Source organism: Danio rerio, chromosome 10 (assembly GCF_049306965.1).
Source record: "Danio rerio strain Tuebingen ecotype United States chromosome 10, GRCz12tu, whole genome shotgun sequence".
Classification (NCBI taxonomy): Eukaryota; Metazoa; Chordata; class Actinopteri; order Cypriniformes; family Danionidae; genus Danio; species Danio rerio.
The window spans coordinates 8,856,865-8,881,517 of record NC_133185.1 but is presented as its reverse complement, the minus strand read 5'-3'; the positions used below and the strand labels follow the sequence as shown (position 1 = coordinate 8,881,517).

The window sequence follows — 24,653 nt, the reverse complement described above, 5'->3', positions numbered from 1 at the left end:
GTACTTAGACATTTTAGTGAACACCTCAGATACTGTTGGCTGGTTCCTGTTGGTTGTGCGTCTTTTTTTACCGACGCCATTATAACGACACAGATCACTGCCTTTTCACGAGTCCCGCAGAAAAAGTGATTGACAGGTGGTAATTATGTGTGTATCTTGCCTTTATTCATTTACTGTATGATTTGTTTATGGGTAAAACAAAGACCACGCAGGTCAGGTAGTTTAAACGGTAGGCTACAAATAATTAATTGGTCATTAATTAATTAATTGTTCATAATCGAAAATCGAATCGAATCGTGCCTCTAGAATCGAAAATGTAATCGAATCGAGGATTTGGAAGATTGTGACACCCTTAATATATATATATATATATATATATATATATATATATATATATATATATATATATATATATATATATATATATATATATATATAGACATTTTTTATTGAGCCTCTTATTCAGCAGCAAAATGTATTCAGCAGATGTACCTTGAAAAAAAATAGCTGTATTAGAAGGAAGATCCCAGCAGTTGATTTAGTTTGAAGCATAGCGGGGCATTAATATCTCAGCTATGAATAATGAATTGGTTTTATTAAGAGCATGCCTTGGAACTATATATTTTGCACTCATTTCTCTTTTCTTAGTTTTCAGTCAATATAAATGTTTCACAAATGTTCATTTTGAGCTGGCACAGCAGGAGATTGTCCAGCTGAGCTCTGACCTTAGCGTGTGTGTTTGTTTTTCCTGCTGTTCTTGTCTACAGAGAGGTGTGTGTGAAGCAAGATGGACGAGTGCACCTTACCGTGGTTTACTTTGGAAAGGACCAGATGAATGAGGTCAAAGGAACCTTAGAGAACACATCGAGGTATGGCACATTAATGTTTGTGTGTGTGTGTGTGTGTGTGTGTCTGTGCGCGTCTGTGGAAGTGTCTGTATCCACACAAATGAACTGATAACGCTGAGGTTAAGACTGAGAAATTTACAGTTGAAGAAGAAGGAACCGGTGGGGTGTCATAAGTTCCTTTCAGTAAGCTCTTTCCCAATTCATAATGGGTTTTGGCCCAACTGTGGCTCTTTAAAGTGGTCAAGTGAGCACATTCTCTGCTACCAGAAAGGTTTTGTAGACAGAAAGCAGTTTTAACCAGCATAAACATTTCCTGTAATTTATAGATCAAGCAGGATTTCTAATGCCCATCTTCATGAATATATTAATATGCTGAACAAGTTGCATTAATAAAAGATGATGACGATATACTAAGTAATAATCAGATGCACAGAGTCAGCATGAATGTTTAATGGCACACAGTATTTGCATATATTTGTAAGTAGTTCAAATATGTACAGGGTATATATTCAGACCCCCTAATAATCGTTTTACTTTGTTAGATTGCAGCCGATTGCTAAAATCATTTAAGTCAATTTTTTCTTCATTAATGAACACACAGCACCTCATATTGACAGAAAAACACAGAATTGTTGACAATTTTGCAGATTCATTAAAAGAGAAAAACTTAAATCATAATTAGCCGATTTATTGAATGCAGGGATTTTCAAATCAATGGATTTAAAAGGCACAATGTAAAGGGAAAGAGCATAAAAATCCTTTACCACATGACAAACCATTTATTATCTTACTTAGTCCATTCTCATTTGTATATATTTGTATGTGTGTCTGTGTTTATGAAGAGTTCAGATCAACAGTTAAGATGCAACCTCTAAGTCAGGGGTGGCCAACCCTGTTCCTGGAGAGCCACCTTCCTGCAGATTTCAGTTGCAACCCATATCAAACACACCTGCCTGTAATTATCATGTGGTGTTCAGGTCCTAATTAATTGGTTCAGGTGTGTTTGATATGGGTAGCAACTGAAATCTGCTGGAAGGTGGCTCTCCAGAAACAGGGTTGGCCACCCCTGCTCTAAGTGCCTTAAAATTTTCTTCTAAAATTAACATTTTTAGCCTACTATGTTTATTTTTAGTTTCATGTTAAAGGCAATGGAAATAATCTATTATTTGCCAAAAAAGTAAAATTACTAAATCTACACATACTGTAAGAGTCTGACAATATGCTAATTTTAGATGAAAATTTCAGGCAGCTGGTTTTTGCATCTGGACTCTTCATATCTTCCTGACAAAAGTCTTGTCACCTATCCAAGTTTTAGGAACAACAAATAATGACTTGACTACTAGGTGATCATTTGGTATCAGAAGTGGCCTAAATGAAAGGCAAAGACCTCTAGATTACAGTTATTTTATCAAAATACAATATGATCATGCCTTGATTTTTAATTATTCAATGATTTAATTAGGACAGCAAGATCTGACTTTGCTTAGACAAAAGTCTTGTCACTTAACAGAAATAATGTACAGTATAGAATATAAAGTCATGTTGCAGTGGAAAATGTATTAATATTGTGGATGACTTCCATGAGCTTGGACGACTGCATTCATGCATCTCTTCAATAACTCAAATAACTTATTAATAAAGTCATCTAGAATGGCAAATACATCGTTCTTGCAGGACTCCCAGAGTTCATCAAGATACTTTGGATTTATCTTCAGTGCCTCCTTCTTCAACTTAACCCAGATATGCTCAATACTGTTCATGTATGGTGACTGGGCTGGCCAATACTGGAGCACCTTGACCTTTTTTACTTTCAGGAACATTGATGTGGAGGCCGAAGTATGAGAATGAGCACTATCCTTGAATTTTTGAAGAATTTGTCTTTTGTGATTTGAAATGTAATGGGCAGCACAAATGTCTTGATACTACAGGCTGTTGATGTTGCCATCCACTAGAGCTGTGAACCTCTCACGGTTCAGTTCGGTTATGATAATCATGCCATCGATTCGGTTCAATTCGATATTTCGGTGCATCATGGTGCATTGACGGTGCTTTTCATACCCAGTTTTATACTTTCTTTACAGCAGCAGTTCTTGTATTAAAATGTATAAATATAATTATATTTATATACTATTTGTAATACAATTTTGTCATTTAATACAGTCAGATATATAAACTGTACCTTTAAACAACACGAGAATTTAGCAAATAATATAAACAAATATAAATATCCAGCTCACTTTCTGATCCTTGTCTAGTTCTCTTACACCCCTTTAATTGGTCATACTCTCAACAAAAGCGGTATAAAATACTAATAAGCGACTGATGCATGATAGACACGGTGGAAAAAACTCTGCAGACACGCGCTCGTTTCTGTATCCAGAAGTAACGCTGTAAAACAGTCGAGAGGAGAAGAAAAGTCACGCCAGCAGGTCAAATAGGCCACTGTGTGTGTGTGTGTGTGTGTGTGTGTGTGCGTGTGTGTGTGTGTGTGTGAGAGAGAGAGAGAGAGAGAGAGAGAGAGAGAAATGGAGTACTTACATTCTCTCGATCTCCATGAAATTTTGCTGTCTATGTCAGTGAAAGACTGATCCAGCAAACACACACAGTGAAATTGTGCACAGTTTATGAGTTTTAAGCAGTTAGAGCGTTGTAAATACTCGCACTCGCAACAGAGCGCATATAAGGTAAATGACATCAGTAATAACCGGTTATGATTATTACTGAACCGATACCGAACCATCCACTCTGCAAATCGCTCGCAACCCTCCGCTTTTTTCAACCCTACTTTTTACCAAACTTGATGGATTTCTGTGAGAATATTGGGTTCATGCGAGTTCCAATAGGTCTTCTGAAGTATGTGTGATGATTGGGATGCAGTTCAACTGTTGCATTCTACCTTCTGCCACTTTTCCAAATGATCAACTAGAAGTAAAGTTATTACTTGTTTTTCTTACAACTGGGATCGACAACAAGACTTTTGTCAGGTTGTGTACAGTATATCTTCTAATAAATATATAACTAAATGCGTTAAATATATGGATAAATATATAACTAAGGATATTGAATGTATGGCTATTGAATATATATTTAATTTAAAATATTTTTCCTATGGTGATTGCAAGTAAGCAAGTGTAAGATAAGGATCTATAGTATGTGCAAATGCTATTTTAATTACACAAACAAAGCAGTGCAACACAGGAACTTATGAAAACAGCAGGAGAGACGGAAACCAATACATTGACAGGAACAAAAAAATGAGGGCTATATTTACACACACACACACACACACACACACACACACACACACACGCTGAGAGAAAAAACAAGGACAATTAACTAATCAATAACCAAGGCAACCAAGGACAGATAACAAAACTGAACTCAGAGCACCAAAACACAAATTAAATGTGACATTACCAGCTATTAGGTCCTATTTGGCGGCATACAGAAAATAACTGTCCAAGTTTAGGGGATTTTGAGGGAGCTGGCAGAGAAGAAGGAAAAAACTCTAGTAAAGACAGAAGAAAAGACACCAGTGGAGCTTTTAGAGGATCAAAAAGAGGTCCAAACCACAAACATTGCTGGCTCAGAGGACTAAAGGCTGATTTATACTTCTGCGTCAAACACCGGTGTATGCTACGGTGCTGATGCACAGCCCTTCGCCGTGGCCGTCGCCGTCACTGACGTGCACCTCTCAAAAAATGTAACTACACGTCGCAACGACGCGTAGCGTAAGCTCTGTGATTGGTCGGCTTAGTAGCGCTGACGAGTCTGGGCGGGACCGAGAGCCGCGCGAATGGCGCGGGCGATTGTTTACAATTGTGGAGTCCCCCGAAGGAGCTCCGGATGGAAAGTTTTGTTTTGTGTTTACCTCATAGTTAAAGTTGTCGCGCGTCCGCCGGTTCCTGCCTCAAAATGAGCAAGTTTGAGCCACTTGTACATCCCGGTAGTGTTCAGGAAAAGCAAAAAAGCAGCAAAGAAACTCGACACAGAGGAACATTTACACCTCACTGTCAACTAGCGTTTCGGAAGTGTTAATGCAGACCGACAGAGACAGTGCGCAGAAGTATAAATGCACAGCCACGCGCGTTGCATGCGCCGGTCACCTGACGCAGAAATATAAATCAGGATTAAGGTATAACAGAAGCTTTTTAGATCCAAGGGTTAGATGACTATAGTGACCATTGTGAAGGAAAAGACCATAGTGAAGTTGACCATGAAGGCTCTGAATTAGTAGATGACCATCATGCTGCTGGAGACCCATGGTAAGCTAAGAGTGAGTGGTTGCAACATAGGCACATTCTGAAAGCGTACATTTCTGGAGATTGCAAATTATGTAGACAGAAGTACGTATGGCTGCATCTTGTCCTTAAAATGACGCTACGGGGCAGTAAGACACCGTTCTTTTCACGCTACCAGCTGACCACTTACTTCCGTATGGACAGCTTTCCTGCTGTTACCAGTTTGTACTTGATACGCAGAGAGAAGTTGACCGTGACGTCGAGGTTTGAGTCCGGTGAAGAACGGTTCAACCAAAAAGACCAAGGAGATAATTATGATATTGAATTACATTTACTGATGAGTATTATTTGACAAAAGAATCTTTTAACAAAACATAGGATTTCTTTGGTGAAGGCCCCGTCCATAGCTTGATTTCGAAGCTTTTAGATCCAGCTATGACTGCCGAGGACAAAGGCTGGGGCGGAGCCTACCCTCCTGGACAGGGCCAACTTGATGGTGGTGGGTAAGATGGTGGGTGAATGTCTGCATTGGTACCTGCAACCAAATGAATGAAATGAAACTGACAGCTTTTATATTCCCTGTGTCTCTTGGCAATTGGTTGGAAATAATTGTAATGAGAGATGTACCATTAGGTCTTCCTGGTAGAACTAGCGCTTAAAGCTACATTGCCAGATGGCAGGTAGTGGTAAATCAGAAGCCAAAAAAATCAAAATAAAAAAGTAAAGAACAAAGTGAAAATGTGGTAAAATCTGAAAATGTGGTAAAATTCAGGGGAGGGGTTTTCTTTTTCTGGACTGGTTTTTGAAACTGTCGGTTGAGTTTAGGGAAGTGGGTTGGTGCTGGTCAATGTGTGCTTTTGAAAACACTATTGGTTGAGTTTAGGGAAGGGTGAGGGTGGATCAGTCGATCAGTCAGTCAGTCAGTTGACAGCGGCCTCTGGTGGATTCACGAAAACAAAAACTGCAAAAAATGTAGCTCCTGGGACATATTTGGTGCTCTCCAGAAATGTATATAGAGGTACATTTTCAGAATGAGTCTGGCTTGTATTTGTTGGAGTCACAGTTCTAACATTCATTGTCAAACTATATATTTGGTAGGTAAACTATCTGCTTCTGTTTTCTGTATGGCAATAAATATCTGGTAAAATGGTATTCAGGCTCACATTAGTAAGATTTAACACTGAAAAAAGCATGTAATTAGCACCTGAGGAGATCATTTTCAATGTAGTTTCAGCAGTGGCGTTGCAATAATAGAAACTGTTTCTAAAAAAAAAAATAACACGGCACCGTCACAGATGGTTAGGACAAAAACAATTGTTAATATGGGAAAGAATACTTTATTGCATGTTGTAGCATCGATTGTAATTTGGTTGGACATGGTTTAAACTTTTAGGCTCAGCCTCTGAAGACCACGGTGAAAGTCAAAACATCAGAAGAACATACTGGTGGATCAGGAGGCTGAGAAGGAGTGAAATATATTATGAATATCTTTAAAATACAATTTATATTTCGATTTAATTGAACATTTACTTCTATATTTTACACTTACGTTGCTTATATTTGACTGAACACAGACAAATATTTCTTGACACTTTGTCATAATAAACCCGCTGGCACATAATAACCTCAGCTGCGCTCTCGTGATTACAGAATGGAGGTCAGTGAATCTGCACAGTTAGACTGCAGTTGGATTTAACCTCCAGCCAGCGTGAAAATAACAGGTCACTTCAGATGCTGCTCAGAGGCAGATGAAATCAACAGAGCAGTAGATTGCTTGGAATTCAGCCAGGGTCATGCTGGAAACCTCCCTGCATTGCAGCGGATAAGATATCTCTCAATCCACAGGCAGAAAATGGCTTTTCTCTTTATGCAGAGACATTAAAATGTGAGTGGACAAAGTGGGTTTTCGGATCTGTCTTGCATGACCAGGTTGTTCCCACACACTGGGGTGCTTAGGAGAGGATTTGTTAGAGAAATGGCCTTGTACATTTCAGGATAGGGGAGGGCCAATAATCAGCTCAACTCCTATTCGTTCTGTGGGAATTTGCTGGCTTCTCTGTGCTCCAAAAATCAAGGTTAATATTATCTCTACTTGTGACTAAGTGGATTCTCCACAATTTTCTGAATATTAATTCCAGCTTATTCTGAGTGTTTACTGATAATTTTGGATATGCAGTAATTAAAATCCTTCTCCTTAATAAGTCTTTATGACAGTTTTCCAATCAATTACCACAGAAAATAAATACTTTTTAGTTTTTTTATGGACTTGTTCATATACACAGCTATTTTCACTTAGAAGCTGCTAGTGAAATCCATAATTAACTACAAAGAAAATAACAATCAACGCATAAAAATAAATGTGCAATTTTAAAGAATAAAAGCTGAAATACAATTTCTTTTTACTTGAGTAATCAAAATGTTGACTGTTTACTAAATGTTACTTCACAATGTATTTTTTAACATGACTATCCATGTTAAATATCATATTATAATCACCAGCTTCATCAATCTTACAGATTAAAAAAGTCATTTTATTTTCCCAAATACTTGCGGATCTCGCAGATAAAAATGCACATTCTGAAGGAGAAAGCATTTGTAAATTTATTGCTGCAGTAGACATTGCATTCTATAACAAACAAGACAAATGATTGTAAATCCATGAATAAAACCCACTTGCAATGCCCTCAAGTTGACAATTTTCCACACATCATTTTTCTGATATATGCCCGAGCATGTTGGCAGAGAAAAATCACTGAACAGAGAAAAACTGCTCACATTTGCTATTAGCTTTACTTTGCACACACTTCAATACAGGGTCTGACAGTTGCTGCAGCTTTACGCTGCACTGGCCGACCGTTCATTTACATAAAGCTGAGCTTGACTTGACAGTCCCACTTTACGGAGAGTAAGTTTCACTTTTGTTGCCTTGAATCACTAACAACTCAGCAAAAATGTGTCTTAATCACTGTCTGCACAGCAAAATAGGACGTTTCATACTTCTAAACCCATTGTAAAACTTATTCACATTCACACTCATAGTTAACCCAGGGTTAAACATTTAGGTTAAGGCTGTTCATAAACTGATGTTTCACACAGTACACGCCTAAACCCTACAACACAAGTGCTACATAAGCAAAACTGAAAGATGAGTTAACTGGTACTCATTCACACTCATAATTATCCCAGGGTTAACTTGCTCACGTTCACACTTAAAATTATCCCAGGGTTATTTAATCTGTTTTAGTGTGTTCATAAAATGGCATTTCACACTGTACATCCTAAAACCTACATGTACAAGAGCAAGGAAAATTAGCAAAACTGAAAATGGGGTTAACTTGCTCACATTCACACTCATAGTTAACCCAGGGTTAAACATTCAGGTTAAGGCTGTTCATAAACTGATGTTTCACACAGTACACTCCTAAACCCTACAACACCCTACTAGTGCTACAAGAACAAAATGAAATTTGTAAAACTGAAACCTGAGTTAACTTGCTCCCATTCACATTTATAAATATACCAGGGTTAATTATTCAGTTTAAGTGTGTCTATAAACTTAATTTCACACTGGATAATCCTAAAATCTACATGTACAAGAGCAAAGTAAATGAGCAAAACCAAAACTTGGGCTAACTTGCTCTTATTCATAATTATCCCAGGGTTAACTTGCTTCCGTTCACACTCATAATTATTCCAGGGTTAATTAACCAGTTTGTGTTCATAAACTGACTTTTTACACTGTAAAATCCTAAAACCTACATGTACAAGAGCAAGGTAAATTAGTAAAACTGAAACTTGGGTTAACTTGCTCATGTTTAAACTCCTAATTAACTCAAGGTTAAATATTTAGGTTAAGGTTGTTCATAAACTAATGTTTCACACAACACACCTCTAAACCTTACAAGGTCCTACAGATACTACATGAGCAAAATGAAATCTGCAAAACTGAAACCTGGGTTAACTTGCTCCTTTTCACACTCATAATTATCCCAGGTTTAACTTGCTCCTATTCACACTCATAATTGTTCCAGGGATAATTAATCAGCTTAAATGTGTTCATAAACTGGCATTTCACATGTACAATTCTAAAACCTACGTACACAAAAGCAAGGAAAATTAGCAAAACTGAAACTCACGTTTCCCGTGCTCACGTTTAAACTCATAATTAACCCAGGGTTAACTTGCTCCTGTTCACACTCATAATTATCCCAGGGTTATTTAATTAAGAATACACTTCAACTGACATTTTACACTGTACAATTCCAAACCTAGGAAAATCCTAAAAGTACAGCAAATCAGCAAAATTAATCAAATAAAATAAAAAAACAAATCATGCTTGTTCTCTTGAAACGCCATAGACACACACACATACTGTAAGTGCACAGACATATGTTGCTTTATTAGCAGTCTTCAGATCCTTCACTGCTAAGTCTGTTAGCATCTGTCTGCACTAAGAAAATGAGGTAGATGTGAAATCCGTATCTGCTGGGCAAAGAGAATCAATACACATGAATAATTTGTGCTCGTTTGAGAAGGAGACGAGAAGAGAGTGTAAGTAACACTGCATTATACAAACCTGGCTCACGTGAATATTGATGATGACACTGTGCATACATTTGGCAGTCTAAGTACTGATTATAATCAACCAACCATTAAACATCAGACATGCTGGTATTATTAATGTAGGGATATTTTAGTCACATGTTTAGCTAATATAATAAAATAAAGTGATACTGTTTTATTTAAAATTTTAAAAACAATTAATTTCTATGGCCATATCTGACAAACAGATCTGAAACATTCCCTATGTTGAGATATTGCTCATAACCTTTGTGATTTAGTTTATTTAGAACAGTTTGATAGCACAAGTGAGTAAATAAATAACAAACAACCACACAGTGGGTTAAAACCCCTGTTTATTATTATTATTATTATTATTATTATTATTATTATTATTATTATTATTATTATTATTATTATTATTATTATTATTCTGATCCGGCTTCACTATAGCATGCTAATTTCCCTTTATTGAAAAAAAAGAGTTTTGTATTATGTACACTTTTATGCGAGAGAGAGAACAGCTGAGTGAATGTGATTATCTGCACGTGATATAGCATTTATTTTTATATATCTCATATTTATAACAAAAGTTTAGTTTATGTCTCCTGAAGACTTCAAAATATTTATTCAATTGGATTAAAATGTAATAGTCATAAAATTTTACTCTTTTATTGCTCGTTAAATGTACCTGAAATAAATTAAATTTCTAAAAAAAAGATCTATCTATCTATCTATCTATCTATCTATCTATCTATCTATCTATCTATCTATCTATCTATCTATCTATCTATCTATATATCTATCTATCTATCTATCTATCTATCTATCTATCTATCTATCTATCTATCTATCTATCTATCATCTATCTATCTATCTATCTATCTATCTATCTATCTATCTATCTATCTATCTATCTATCTATCTATCATCTATCTATCTATCTATCTATCTCTCTATCTATCTCTCTGTCTGTCTGTCTGTCTTTCTGTCCGTCCGTCCGTCCGTCCGTCCGTCCATCCATCCTCTGTCTTGTGTTTGTGGATGTTGGTGTTTACTAGATAGACACATCACAGCCAGCATAGATTCCAAAAGAGCTGTCTGAAGGAAGGCTTCTCTCAATGGTTTATGGGTATTAAATAGACACTGATTCTCAGCTGCTCACATTTCTAAACATGTTAAATATGTGCTGTATTAATAGTTAAATATTTCTTTAGTGTTATCATCTGTTATAAGACAAAAAGTACTTGATGAAAAAAAGTATGAGAGAGAGAGAACAGCTAAGTGAATGTGATTATCTGCACGTGATATAGCATTTATTTTTATATTTCTCATATTTATAACAAAAGTTTAGTTTGTCTTCTGAAGACTTCAAAATCTTTATTCAATTGGATTAAAATGTAATAGTCTTAAAATTTTACTCTTTTATTGCTCGTTAAATGTACCTGAAATAAATTAGATTTCTAAAAAAACTATCTATCTGTCTGTCTTTCTGTCTGTCCGTCCGTCCGTCCGTTCGTCCGTCCATCCATCCATCCATCCATCCATCCATCCATCCATCCATCCATCCATCCTCTGTCTTGTGTTTGTGGATGTTGGTGTTTACTAGATAGACACATCACAGCCAGCATAGATTCCAAAAGTGCTGTCTGAAGGAAGGCTGCTCTCAATGGTTTATGGGTATTAAATAGACGCTGATTCTCAGCTGCTCACATTTCTAAACATGTTAAATATGTGCTGTATTAATAGTTAAATATTTATTTAGTGTTATCATCTGTTATAAGACAAAAACTAATTTTAAAAACGCATTTAATAACACAGCTCCTGTAATATTTATACAGTTATGACTTTAACTAATGGGAGAGTTTCAGCTTTGAATCAGTTAAATCAATTGAATCAATTTCATCGCAATTGGATTAACTTCTTTTACAGATGTTTTATTAAAATTTGAAAGTATAATCTTTTAAATGTTTTTAACAGATCAGCAAAAATCAGCCCAAGGCATTTAAAAAATGTTGTAAAAATATTAAAAAGCCTTTATTGACATGGCTTTTTTTGTAAAACTGTGCAGTGTTAAGGAATAGCCATGTCAATAAAGGCTTTTTAATATTATTTTCACATTTTTCGAGTGCCTTGGGCTGATTTTTGTTGTTTATTCTGATGAATCCCTTGCCCAAAGAGCACCGATACATTATTTAAGGTACTCCTGAGCACTTTTTGTTTGATTTTGTATTGAATTCATAATTTAGTTAATCATTTAAACTAATTATTGAAATAATATATTATGTTATTCTAATTTGTATACATTTAGAGCATATTTTGTTTGTTCTATAAATGTCTTAGCAACTCTGCATTATTATACTGTTTATTATCTATTATATGAATGTTTTATTAGAACGTCTATGCAACTGAGATCAGGCAAAAATCATTTATGAAATTTAGAAACACTTATGATGAAACAAAGCCTTGTTTACTGAAATCACACAGTATTCCATGTGTCTGAACTACACAAATAAAAAAATCTGTAAAGATTTTTATTGACACAGCCCTGTATAAAACATTTAAGATCTATGGTAGGTTTTAATTAGGACAATACATGTATGTTTAAGCATGCTAAAGTGGAAAGGAAAAATACAGCGACTTTACTAATATAAAAAAGATTGTCCTGCACAGTCACCAACCTCTAAAAATAACTCAGTATCATAAAAAAATATTTGATAACGATGTTTTGGGCTGACTGAAAATCACATGCATGCATGCTGAAATACCCCAGGCTGTATTCCAGATCCGTTCCGCTAATGTGACTTAAATCAAATCTTGTTTGCATACTATTTGTGGCTCTAAATCTGCATCAGCCAGCAGCTCTTGAATATTTTTGCTTGGCTATGTGAACAATGTCTGGTTTTGAAGGTATTTATTCGCTGTGATACATATCCCATGGGCTGCAGCAATGTTTTCGAGGGTTATGAATCTCGGTCACAGAAAGTAGGTGCTTGTTTTATTTCAGTCAGACATGCTGGCCTATATTTTGTGTTGGGCCAATAAGAGCAGCGGGTGACCACATCTGACAGGTGCTTTACTAGTAGCTTTATTTAGTCACTTTTTTTTTTTTCTTGCTTGTTAATTAAATATTTTATCTATCTTTCTATGTCCTTATTAAATGTTTGCATTCAGTAAAATGGACATGTTATAAAGATATTGTGGTCACACTTTACAAAATGCTTTCATTAATTCATGTATTTACTTGTAGCGCATTTATTAAGCATGGTTCAACATTCACTATGCCTTATTAAAATCCAAATTCATGCTTGGTAACATTAGTTTATGCACCATGCTAATCATTAGCTAGTGTTAACTAACACGAACAAATACTTTAGTAAATGCATTGTTTATTGTTTGTTCATGTTAGTAAATGCATTAACTAATACAACCTTATTGTGAAGTGTTACCAATATTGTATATAAGTACACACTCAAAACTCACATTCTGCATCTATTTGATCAAAATACAGTAATATTGCAGAATTATTTTTGCAATTTATGATAATATTTAAATTTAAATATACATTTTTAAAAATCTGCTCACTTAACATTACATATTGATCTTGAAAACAGTTGTGCTGCCTAATATTTTTGTGTTAACCGTGAAGCAAGGTTTTCCAGATACTTTGATGATTAGAAAGTTTAAAAGGACAGCATTTATTTGTGAATATACTCTCACTGGCCACTTTATTAGGTACACCTTACTAGTACCGGGTTGGACCTGTTTTTGCCTTTAGAACTGCCTTAATTCTTCGTAGTATAGATTCAACAAGGTACTGGGAGTATTCTTGGATTTTTGTCCATGTTGACATGATAGCATCGAGCAGTTGCTACAGATTTGTTGGCTGCACATCCATGATGTGAATCTCCCGCTCCACCACATCCCAAAGGGGCTCTATTGGATTGGGATCTGGTGGTTGTGGAGGCCTTTTGGGTACAGTGAACTCAATGTCATATTCAAAAAAACAGTCTGAGATGATTTGCATTTTAGTTTATGGCACAATATCCTGCTGGAAGTAGCCATCAGAAGATGAGTACACTGTGGTCATAAAGGGATGGACATTGTCCAATTGCTCAATTGGTACTAATGGCCCCAAAGTGTGCCAAGAAAATATCCCCCACACAATTACACCACCATCACCACCCTGAACCGTTGATTGAGGCGGGATGGATCCATGCTTTCATGTTGTTGACGTCAAACTCTGACCCTACCATCCAGTTTTGGTGAGCCTGTGTGAATCGTAGCCTCAGTTTTCTGTTCTTAGCTGACAGCAGTGGCACCCGGTGTGGTCTTCTGCTTTAGCACATCCACCTCAAGGTTCAACATGTAGTCCATTCAGAAATGCTCTTCTGCATACCTTGGCTGTAACGAGTGGTTATTGGAGTTACTGCTGCCTTTCTATAAGCACGAACCAGTCTGGCCATTCTTGGTTGTGCATGAAAATCCCAGTAGATCAGCAGTTTCTGAAATACTCAGATCAGCTCTTCTGGCACCATCAATCATACCATATTCAAAGTGTATAAAATGTTTGTATGAGTCAAAGTAGAGATTTCCCTTTTACATACATAGAAAGCATATTTTAAGAGCTATTTAGAATTTAGAATTAGTATTCTAATTATGAATTAGAATTTGTTCTAGTGTTGACTTTAATATTTAAAATAATGCTTTTAAAAATAGTAATAGAAATAATGTTATATTTTCGTGTAGTGTTAAAATATAACAACATGTTATCACACTTCTATTTTAAAGATATACAAGAAAATAAAATATATACAAGTATGTGTTATCACTCATTTTATTGCATTTTAATTATCTTGCTGAAATCATCTAGCTGACAATTGGGTAAAACCTATTGTCATATGTAATACAGAATATAATTAACCATAAGTCCAGAGAATTCGATCATTTTTCAGTGATCTCTTAATTTATTCCAAAGATGTTTATATACAGGTATTAAACACGTAAGACTTCTAGGCCCTCTGTAAATCTCTCTGTTATAAATTCGATGTGTTAATTGCGTAGTGCTGCATTGTTCTTGAATCACTAATGTAAAGGAAGCGGTTCTTCCTCTTCCTGCTAAGACAGCTGCACTGCTTTAATAGCAGGTATTATCTGCACTGTGTGTGGCATTGTGCTTTTATATATCATCTTTGTGTGTGTGCGTGCATGTGTGTGTGTGTGCGAGCATGCTTAGCTCATTTTATTCATAACTACACGCCTGTTATTATCTCTATCCGTGAGAACTGATGCAGGTCATGCAGTAAAATCCATACATCATCAATCATAGCACATCTATTTTTAGACAAAACAAAGAGCTGAAGGTGTTCATAGTTTCTGTTGTAATGAACTCTATGTGTTCATGTAGGATTTACATATTTTTTAAAAACTGATGCTTTGTTTAATAAATGCTGGTAACACTTTACAAAAAGGGTGCACTAAAGTCATAAACCGCCTTTTTAAAATATTCCCTAAGGTCGACGTGTAATGTAATTAGAGTTTTTACATTTAAAAACAACTAAAATACTGTACAGTTCTCCACCAGCCATCTGTTTATGGCTTGTCAAAACACAAAATGCAGGATATATGGATTCTATATTTATTCAGCGGCATCCCAGGGAGACATAAAGTCTGTTCAATTGTATCTTTTGTTAATTTAACTTGTATATTATGAAAATTGTCATGTTTGTAATGAGGCAGCAAACACATGTAGACTGCTGAGTATAAGTGTTTAATGCAAGTTTATGCATCGTGTCATATTACTCTGCTTTTTCTGGGATTTTCTGAAGTGAAAGAACAGCCTTTTTAAGGTGGCTTAAGAAAGCCAACACACTGTTATGCTAAATAAACTTCCTCTTCTTCTTTTTCTGAGACTAATTTTTTATGCATCTCCTCCTAGACCGTTAATACTACATAAACCAAACTCCAAACCTTCAAACTGCTCTGTCTTGAGCTGCTATATGTTTTCCACATGATCCAACTTATGGTTTTCCGAAAACTGACCTGGAACATTCAGAAAAGTCCCATTAACTTAACATTGGACCAAAATTTATGACCTCATAACTTTGCGCCAGACTGTCATACAAACTAAAGGTTGGACTCATTTAACTCAGACTACCAATATGCCAATCACTGATGACCTTAGCAACCACTCAGAATAACCTAGAAACCGCTAAGCAATCCAACCACAAAAACACCCTAGCAACACTTTAGCAACTAATTAGAACACCCTAGCAACCACATAGCAATGACTAAGCAACCACTCAGTGGGCGACCAAGCAACTACTCAGAACACCCTAGCAACCACATAGCAACCGCTCAGAATACCCTAGCAACCACCAAGGAACACCTTAACAACAACTTGGAACACCCAAGCAACGTCTTAGTAACCACCTAGAACACCTTATCAACCACTTGGCAAAAAGAACACCCTAAGCAAAATATCCTAGCAACGCCATAGCACCAACCTAGCTAGAAATATGCCAACCCATACTAGAAACATGCTAACAGAAACAGTTGAAGTCAAAACTATTAGCCCCCCTGAATTAATAGCCCCCCCCCCCTTTATTTTTTTCCTAGTTTTTTGTTTAAAAAGATTTTTTCAGCACATTTCTAATCATAATAGTTTTATTAACTCATTTCTAATTGATGTATTTTATCTTTGCCATGATGACAGTAAAGAATATTTTACTAGATATTTTTAAGACAGTCAAATTTAAAGGCTTAACTAGGTTAATTGGGTTAACTAGGCTGGATAGGGTAATTAGGCAAGTTACTATATAAAGATAGTGTGTTCTGTAGACTATCAAAAAATTGCTTAAAGGGGCTAATAATTTTGACCTTAAAATATTTTTAAAAAATTAAATCTGCTTTTATTCTAGTCGAAATGAAACAAATAAGACTTTCTCCAGAAGAAAAAATAATCTCAGACATACAGTGAAAATTTCCTTGCTCTGTTAAACATTATTTGGGAAATATTTAAAAAGAAACCAAAATGAAAGGGGGCTAATAATTCTGACTTTAACTGTATGTAGTTATCTCTCTATGCCAACTATTTCAAACTTAAAAACAGCTTCAATCATTTAAACTTTAAACTACTTCAAACTTTCAGGCTAGGCTTTCTCAAGCCACCATAAAGTTTGTCCATGACCTTTACTTTTCTAGTTAAAGGTTGATATCAGAGCTTGTTATTAATTGTCTGTTGACATTTCCTGGTGTTTTCATATACGTTAAAGGAAAAAAAAAAATACTTCTCTGTTTGTCCCTGTAGTCATAATTTAACCTATATTTTATTCACATCACAACTGAGGAGAAAAAATGTTTTTTTTTTCTGGTTGATTTAAGATACACTGTTATTGATTTTTGTAAACACAGTAATTTACTGTAAAATGAACTGTTTTTAATGTAGGGAAAATATGCAGTATCTCACTGTATTTTAAAGTTGCATTGTGAAAATTACGATATTTTACAGTAAAGATATGCAGTACTGTAAATACATGTACAGCAAAATAAATGATGCCCTAAATGTAAATACGGTATTATGCTGTAATTAATTTACAGTAAGTACCTGCCAAACTGCTGCCAGTAAGTTACTGTAGAATTTACAGGAAATTGTTAGCAGTGTAGCTAATGTAAACCTCTATCATTGCAGTTTTATTAAAATATAATTATAGTATTTAATTTTTTTATTTTTATTTTTTTGAAGTGGAAAGCCAAACCAATGTTTTTGTTTATCTGTTTGCAGAGAGCTAAACTTCCGAAACTTCACCCTGATCCAGCTGAATGAGGAGTTTTCTCGGGGTCGCGGCCTGGATGTTGGAGCTCGAGCCTGGAAGGGTGGAAATGTTCTGCTCTTCTTCTGTGATGTGGACATCATCTTCACCGCTGACTTTCTGAACACGTGCCGTCTGAATGCTCAGCCTGGTAAGAGAAAAAAAGCAAACACTCTATTAGTTTCTATTCTATTCTATATAGATCCTTGATGATTGGATTTTTGTGCTTAGTTATTAACAATGGTTCTTAATATCAGTGCTAAAACAGTGTTTGCTGCTTAATATAATTATGTAAGCTTTTATATTTGAATTTAACTGTCACTTTTGATTTATTTGGTGCAGCATTTGAATTTGATTTGTGTCCGGAATTTGATGTGTATCATGGTTTCCACATAAATGTGAAGTAGCACAGCTGTTTTCAAACATAAATCATAAGACGAGTGGCAGAACAACATAATAGAATTATTAATGTATATATTGTCAAATACATGCAGCAATAGTGAGTGTGAAATAACGGTCACCATAAGTTAAAAAGATTTTTTTAAGAATCAAAAGGAAGTGTAATACTACCAAAATATCTTCTTAGGCATAATTTAAACATAAAGTCAGAAAAAAAAATGCAAATTAATTGTCATTTTAAGTATTTATAATTTGCCACTTTCCTTCAAATCACATGGTTTTACTCATTATTAAACAAATAATATAATTTATATTAATAAATATTAATAAATAAATTGAATAAAACACTTTTTTTTATTATTTACAGTGCATCCGGAAAGTTTTTCCACTTTTTTATGCTACAGCCTTATTCCAAAATGGATTAAATTATTTCCTCAAAAAATCGTAACAATGTATTGGATACAAATGAATAATTCGATTCACAGAATTCTGTTATTCTCAATGCAATGCCAAAGTTACATTGAGGAGGTGCGCAACAATAAAAAAACTTATAGACCTTTTTCTTGGAACGCAAAATTACCCATTATGCTTTGCGTGTATTCGCAAGGAGAATGCGAAGAACTTCCGGTCGGCAGCTGATGCGTGTAAACAGTCACATTTGGACAGCTTTGAAACGATAGTTTTAATCTATTTTACCTGCTTTTTTCCTCTTTGAACTAATACTGTTGTCCATCAGCACCATCTCCTGGACTGATCATTTAAAGAAATGCGATATAATAGGATGGAAAACAGCTGCTGTGAGGCGTTTTCCCCTCGTTGTCAGACGGCATCTTCTGCAGTTGAAATGAAGCCTTGTCATCGCTAAAGTCAACATTTTCTCTTTATTTCAAATATATAACCAGCCCAAACAAATGTAATTCACCAAAATGTTTGACACACACACGTAGCCTGTACTGTGCCACTGACACACTGATTTAATAACTGACAAAGTGAAAATATAGACTAGTGTCATTTCAAAATGACAGAAAAACAGAAACCGTGGTGAAAACAACACACGAAATAAAACACAAATGGCTCGCAATTAGAATGAACAGCAAATCAGCCAGCAGAGGATCAATAACAGACTTTTATTGGTAATTTTTGTAAATTGCACGACTTTCATACCTGTTAAGTTTCATGCCAGTACTCTGGTTTGCTCTCTCTCTCTCTATCTTTCTTTGTGTGTGTGTGTGTGTGTGTGTGTGTTAAAGAGCCGCTGAGCTAACAGCTGACAGGCCGGGACCGAACACACCCACTGTATTTCTGACGGCAGACACGTGAACTAGGAGAACATTTTTCTTGTATTTCTGACGCGCTTGAACCACATGTGACAGATTATAACGGCTTTAACAGACACATTTCTAAGTTGTGTGTCACAAAAACACTCCGTTATCCATTAAAAACGTTATTGAAACCCATTTTCGGAGCGCACATTACTAGTTGTACACGATGTAAACGGAGGTTTTTAGCATTCTACCGGAAGACGCTCGTCGCTATCCCGTCCTTCAGGCAGCAGCCATGAAAAAGGTCTATGTAGGCAGCGGAAATTAACAGGTGGAGTTTAGTGAAATTCGTCATTGGTCAATCATTGTTCAGTCCTCCATTGGCCGCACCCAGACATAAGTCCTCTTTTTCTACGAATTTTCTGTACAACAATAAAAGCTTACATTTTTTTGTGCTCTGTGTTCAATTTTAACACCTTTCTTCAGACAGGAAGTTTCTGCAGAGCTGAATTTAATTTTGGGCCAGCATTTATCTACTTCTGCAAAAATGCTAATTAGTATGCACAGCATCTCAAACACAACAGTAGAAGTTCAGTTAAGATATGACCCTTACATGACCAATACAAATAATTGTTTGATTCAAAGAAAAAGAGACAAAAATTATAAAAAAAAAATTGATGCATGACCACCATGCTTCACTGTAGGGATAGTATTAGCCTGGTGATAAGCGGTGCCTGGTTTTCTCCAAATGTAACGCCTGGCATTTAATTCAAAGTGTTCAATTTTAGTCTCATCAGACCAGAGAATTTAGTTTCTTATGGTCTGAGAACCCTTCAGATGCCTTTTGGCAAATTCCAGGTGGGGAGTGTCTTCAGTCTGGCCACTCTTCCATATAGGCCTGATTGGAGGATTGCTGCCCAGATGGTTGTCCTTCTGTAAAGGTTCTCCTCTCTCCTCAGAAGAACGCTGAAGCTCAGACAAAGGGTCTTAGTCAGGGAGGTGATCAATAGCCCGATGATATTGCTCACCTCCCTGACTAAGGCCCTTCTCCTCTAACCACCAGCTCTAGAAAGAGTCCTGGTGGTTCCAAACATCTTCCACTTACGGAAAGTGCAGTCCACTGTGCTCATTAGAACTTTCAGAACTGCAGAATTTTTTTCTGTAACCTTCCCTAGCCTTGTGCCTTGAGCCAATCCTGTCTCGGAGGTCTATAGACAATTCCTTTGTCTTCATGCTTGGTTTGTTCTTTGACATGCACTGTCAATGTCTTTTAGTATGTCTTTTCAAATCATGTCCAATCAACTGAATTTACCACAGGTGAACTCCAATGAAGCTGCTGAAACATTTCAGGAATGGATCAGTGGAAACAGAATGTACCTGAGCTCCATTTAGAGGCTGTGAATACACATGTACATGTGTTTTTTTATTTTTAATAAATTTACAACAATTAAAAAAAAATTCACATTGTCATTATGGGTTATTGTGTGTAGAATATGCAGGAAATAAATTAATTTAATCCATTTTGGAATAAAGCTTTTAACATAAAAAATGTGGAAAAGTGAAGTGCTATGAATACTTTCCGGATACACTGTATACTGTTTATAGAAACACCAAAAGTATTTTGCCACTTAATAATGGCCTATTATTAGAAACTAAATACTAAATGGAGTGCCTTGTCTGACACAAATACTTTTAGTGCTTTTCTCAGAACTTATCTGAACCACTTCTCTATGGACTGGTAACTTTTGTCAAGGTGTTTTATTGGAAGTCAGTTTTAAAGTCTGCTTCAAATCAGAATTTACAATATTTATTTTGCTAGGTTACATTTTTATTATTAGGATTATTAAATAATCAATGCAAATTGATCTGGTAAAAACAATTGTTTTGGTACTCTTCAATCTGACAATTTGCTTTTGCTTTTAGAGTGATCCTTCTGCTAACGTCAACTTAAAGGCTTCCATAGTAACTGTATATCAATATTCTAACCACAACCCCCTTACCATTAGTTCGCTATGAGAAAATGATGCAGAAAAGAAAGCCCCACCCCCTACTCAATATTCAGTTTCAGTTGTGAGTACATCAACATACTGAAACGAAGTCTCATCAACTTCCAGTTCACTCAGACTCTTATATTCAAATTAATGATTCATTGATTGATTGTTTACTTGATACAAATTTATACATTCAAATGGGGAATATATGTTCTGCTTTTAGCATATCCAGCTGTATGATCACATTGTCTTCCTCCTTGTTTTCTTTTTTTTTTTTTTTTAAGGAAAGAAAGTGTTTTACCCAGTCCTCTTCAGTCAGTATAACCCGGCTGTGATTTACGGCAGTCACGATCACGTCCCACCTGTGGACCAGCAGCTGGTAACGCAACTCATTTCATCTGGAGATTAAAATGCTTCATCAGGTTTGATGTGATTAAATGCTGCGCTGCGATGGGAAACATAATCACCACAGTCGTTTGGCATTGATATTCTGAACATGTAGATTATAAAGAGCCTGATTGAATGTGCCGATAATGCGCAAAGCTGACATGAGACATGAGGACCAAATTACTTTTTACCACAGCTGCCATACCTGATTGAATTGGGGGAAATCAATTAGTCTAAATCTTTCGTACTGTAATTACAATAATTAAGTTTTGCAACATTGAAAGGGCCATGAAACCCCCTTGTTTCAGCAGGGTGTTTTCACGCCTCTACTTTGGAAAAAGTCAGAAAAGTGAGCGTGTCCACCTCTGTATAGGGGTGAGTGTCGGAGGAAGAAAAGAGGCTTGGTGTGGGAGTGTCTATTTGGGCACGCTGAATTTCAGAGTCAAAACACACACCCAACGGGGGAGAAAGGGACTGTTTACATGGACATCTTTAGTCGAATTATTTGCCAAATTATTAAATGTTGGACTTTAACTGCAGTTTGGCTCTTTCATTCAGGGAATTCATTTATGTCCCTCGCCACAAACGAGATATTTGATTCAAGGAACTGCTCTAAGCGTGTATTTTCATGCAATGTTTGATACCGCACGGCGAATGAGAGAAAAAAAAACTCAGCATTTCCGGAAACATAGATGCACACGGCAGGTAGCGTCAGAAAGCCGCGTGTGTTATTCCGGTCACAAAATCCTACACAAGGTTATAGTTTGGTTGTAGAGCTAACTTCGGTGCAATAGTTTGTTCGATACGAATAAAATAAGAACTGAATAAACAGAGCACTGGTCGCTCACCTACCAAATCTGTAGAGACAGGACAATCACCAGCAACTAGAGCCGCGTCTTTATTAAGAGAAGACTACAAGCGCTGGATAAGTTAGCGGTTCATTCCGTTGTAGCGACCCCTGATAATTACTATTACTAATTACTAATGCTTAGTAAGTGTGAAAGTGATACATGCAAAAATGTCTTGCCATATCAGTAAAATATATGGAGTTTAAGTCAAAAATGGCTTGCCATATTATAAGAAAAATAATGCTTAAAAATTATTTAGTGGAAAACTATAAGTCTGATAAACCTTAAAGATATAGCAACAAAATCTAACGCATCTAAATACAGCTTTTGGCCAAATTTGGGGCTTGTATAATTTTTTTATATGCTCGGATTATAAAAATTTAATATTAAACATTTTTTATTAAAAAAACAATAAGTCTTATAGGCATGAGGAGATATTGCAACAATCTTGAATGTAGAAGGCACATTTTGACCACATTTGGGCCTTGTGGCATGAACGGCCTAGGAGGAGATACGTTTCTTTTCAAGGACAGAATAGTATAACAGTGTGTTGGCTTTCTCAAGCCAACATAAAAACTCTAAATTGTAGAACTTTTTCTTAACCCAAAGGAAGTAGGAAATCACAGAAAGAAAAAAAAAAGAAGAAAAAAAAAGAATTCGGGTGTCAGGAGGATATTATTCAGCTGTTCATTGGATGTATATTTAAGCCACTGTTCACTTTTACTATATGAATTTGCCACATAAAAATATGATGTTTTGTAGGTTATTGTAATGAAAATTGCTTACATTTCTACAGCTACAATAATGGGAGAACTACATTAATGGGTGTGCTTTATTTTCTAATGATTCAACAGACCAGAGTTATACAGATTAGCACACCTAAAGACATTGTTCAGGTATATGATGCAGTAACCCATTTGTCAGATGTTTTTTTTTTTTTTTTTTTTTGTTATCAAATAAATAATGCTATAATGTGGTCAAGAACTGCCTGAAACTATAATGGAGTGTTTATCTGAAAATAATAGCACACTTTACAATGTTTATCAGAATGAAGCATTTATCAGTATAATACGATATCTTGTGTTTTTATATGTGTTGCATATTAATATATTTTATATGTGTAATATTATATTTTTATGTAATTTTATGTGTTATATTATTATCATATTATAGATATATGTAGATATATATATATATATATATATATATATATATATATATATATATATATATATATATATATATATATATATATATATATATATATATATATATATATATATATATATATATATATATATATATATATGTCATGATTGAGTAATATTTGGGATAGCAGACACTAAACAACCTGAAAAGAGTTTATAAGAGTGTTCAGTTTTATTTTGTGACTCTTTTACAGATCATTAAGAAAGACACAGGCTTTTGGAGGGACTTTGGCTTTGGAATGACCTGCCAATACAGATCTGATTTCATCAATATAGGTAAACAGATATCCTCTCTAGCAGCTGTTGACATACATTTACATGAAGTAAGTTCATTTATGTTTATTTAAATGGCCAGTCACATTGACGGAAATGAGGGGCAGCTGTTAGGAGCATTATTTCAGAAATGTAGGACAAAGTTGCTCATCTGTCTAGAACTGGATTCGTAACCAGATTAAAATATCACGATAAAGGTCGTTCTGTAACATTAAGCACAGATTCATTACAGTATGTAGAAGTTAAATAGAATGAACTGCAAATTAATATTATCATTATTATTATCATCATCATCATTATTATTATTATATTTCAAGTTTCTGAAGTCTTTTATGCTGTCCTCGGGTTGCATGTATTTCATTAACTACAGTAAATACAGTAGCATTATAATATTTTTCTGAAACATATTACAAATTAAAGTGATTGTTTTGTATTTTCATATATTTTAGATTCATATACATTAATATTATTATAATATTTATATTATTTTTTATTTTATATTCATATGTATTTTTAAATGTTATTTATTTTGTCATACAAACATGAATTTTCAGCATCATTACACCAATCCTCCGTGTTAAATAATACTTCAGAAGTCAGTATAATGTGCTCATTTTTATGCATTTACCATTATTATTAATGTTGAAAGAGTATAAAACATTTTTCTGACCAATGTTACAATATCCTTGTGAATAAAGGTCATATAATATTTATATAAAAATAACAAGGATAAATATTAATAATGACCTGAAACAAGTGAAAAAGAAACAGACGATCAACAATTACAACAAAACAGAAGTATTAAGGAAATGACCAACAAAGCAG

General features: G+C 35.1%; 1 protein-coding gene across 1 annotated transcript in view; it reads left to right on the top strand.

The window, feature by feature from the left end:
* csgalnact1a (chondroitin sulfate N-acetylgalactosaminyltransferase 1a) overlaps positions 1-24,653 on the top strand; it is a 93,118-nt gene that overhangs the window by 61,629 nt on the left and 6,836 nt on the right. Inside the window, exons 4-7 of the mRNA XM_001333443.9 lie at positions 768-869; positions 17,433-17,611; positions 21,397-21,491; positions 23,750-23,831. Coding sequence (XP_001333479.4) covers positions 768-869; positions 17,433-17,611; positions 21,397-21,491; positions 23,750-23,831 — 458 coding nt within the window. The remainder of the gene's footprint in view (positions 1-767; positions 870-17,432; positions 17,612-21,396; positions 21,492-23,749; positions 23,832-24,653) is intronic.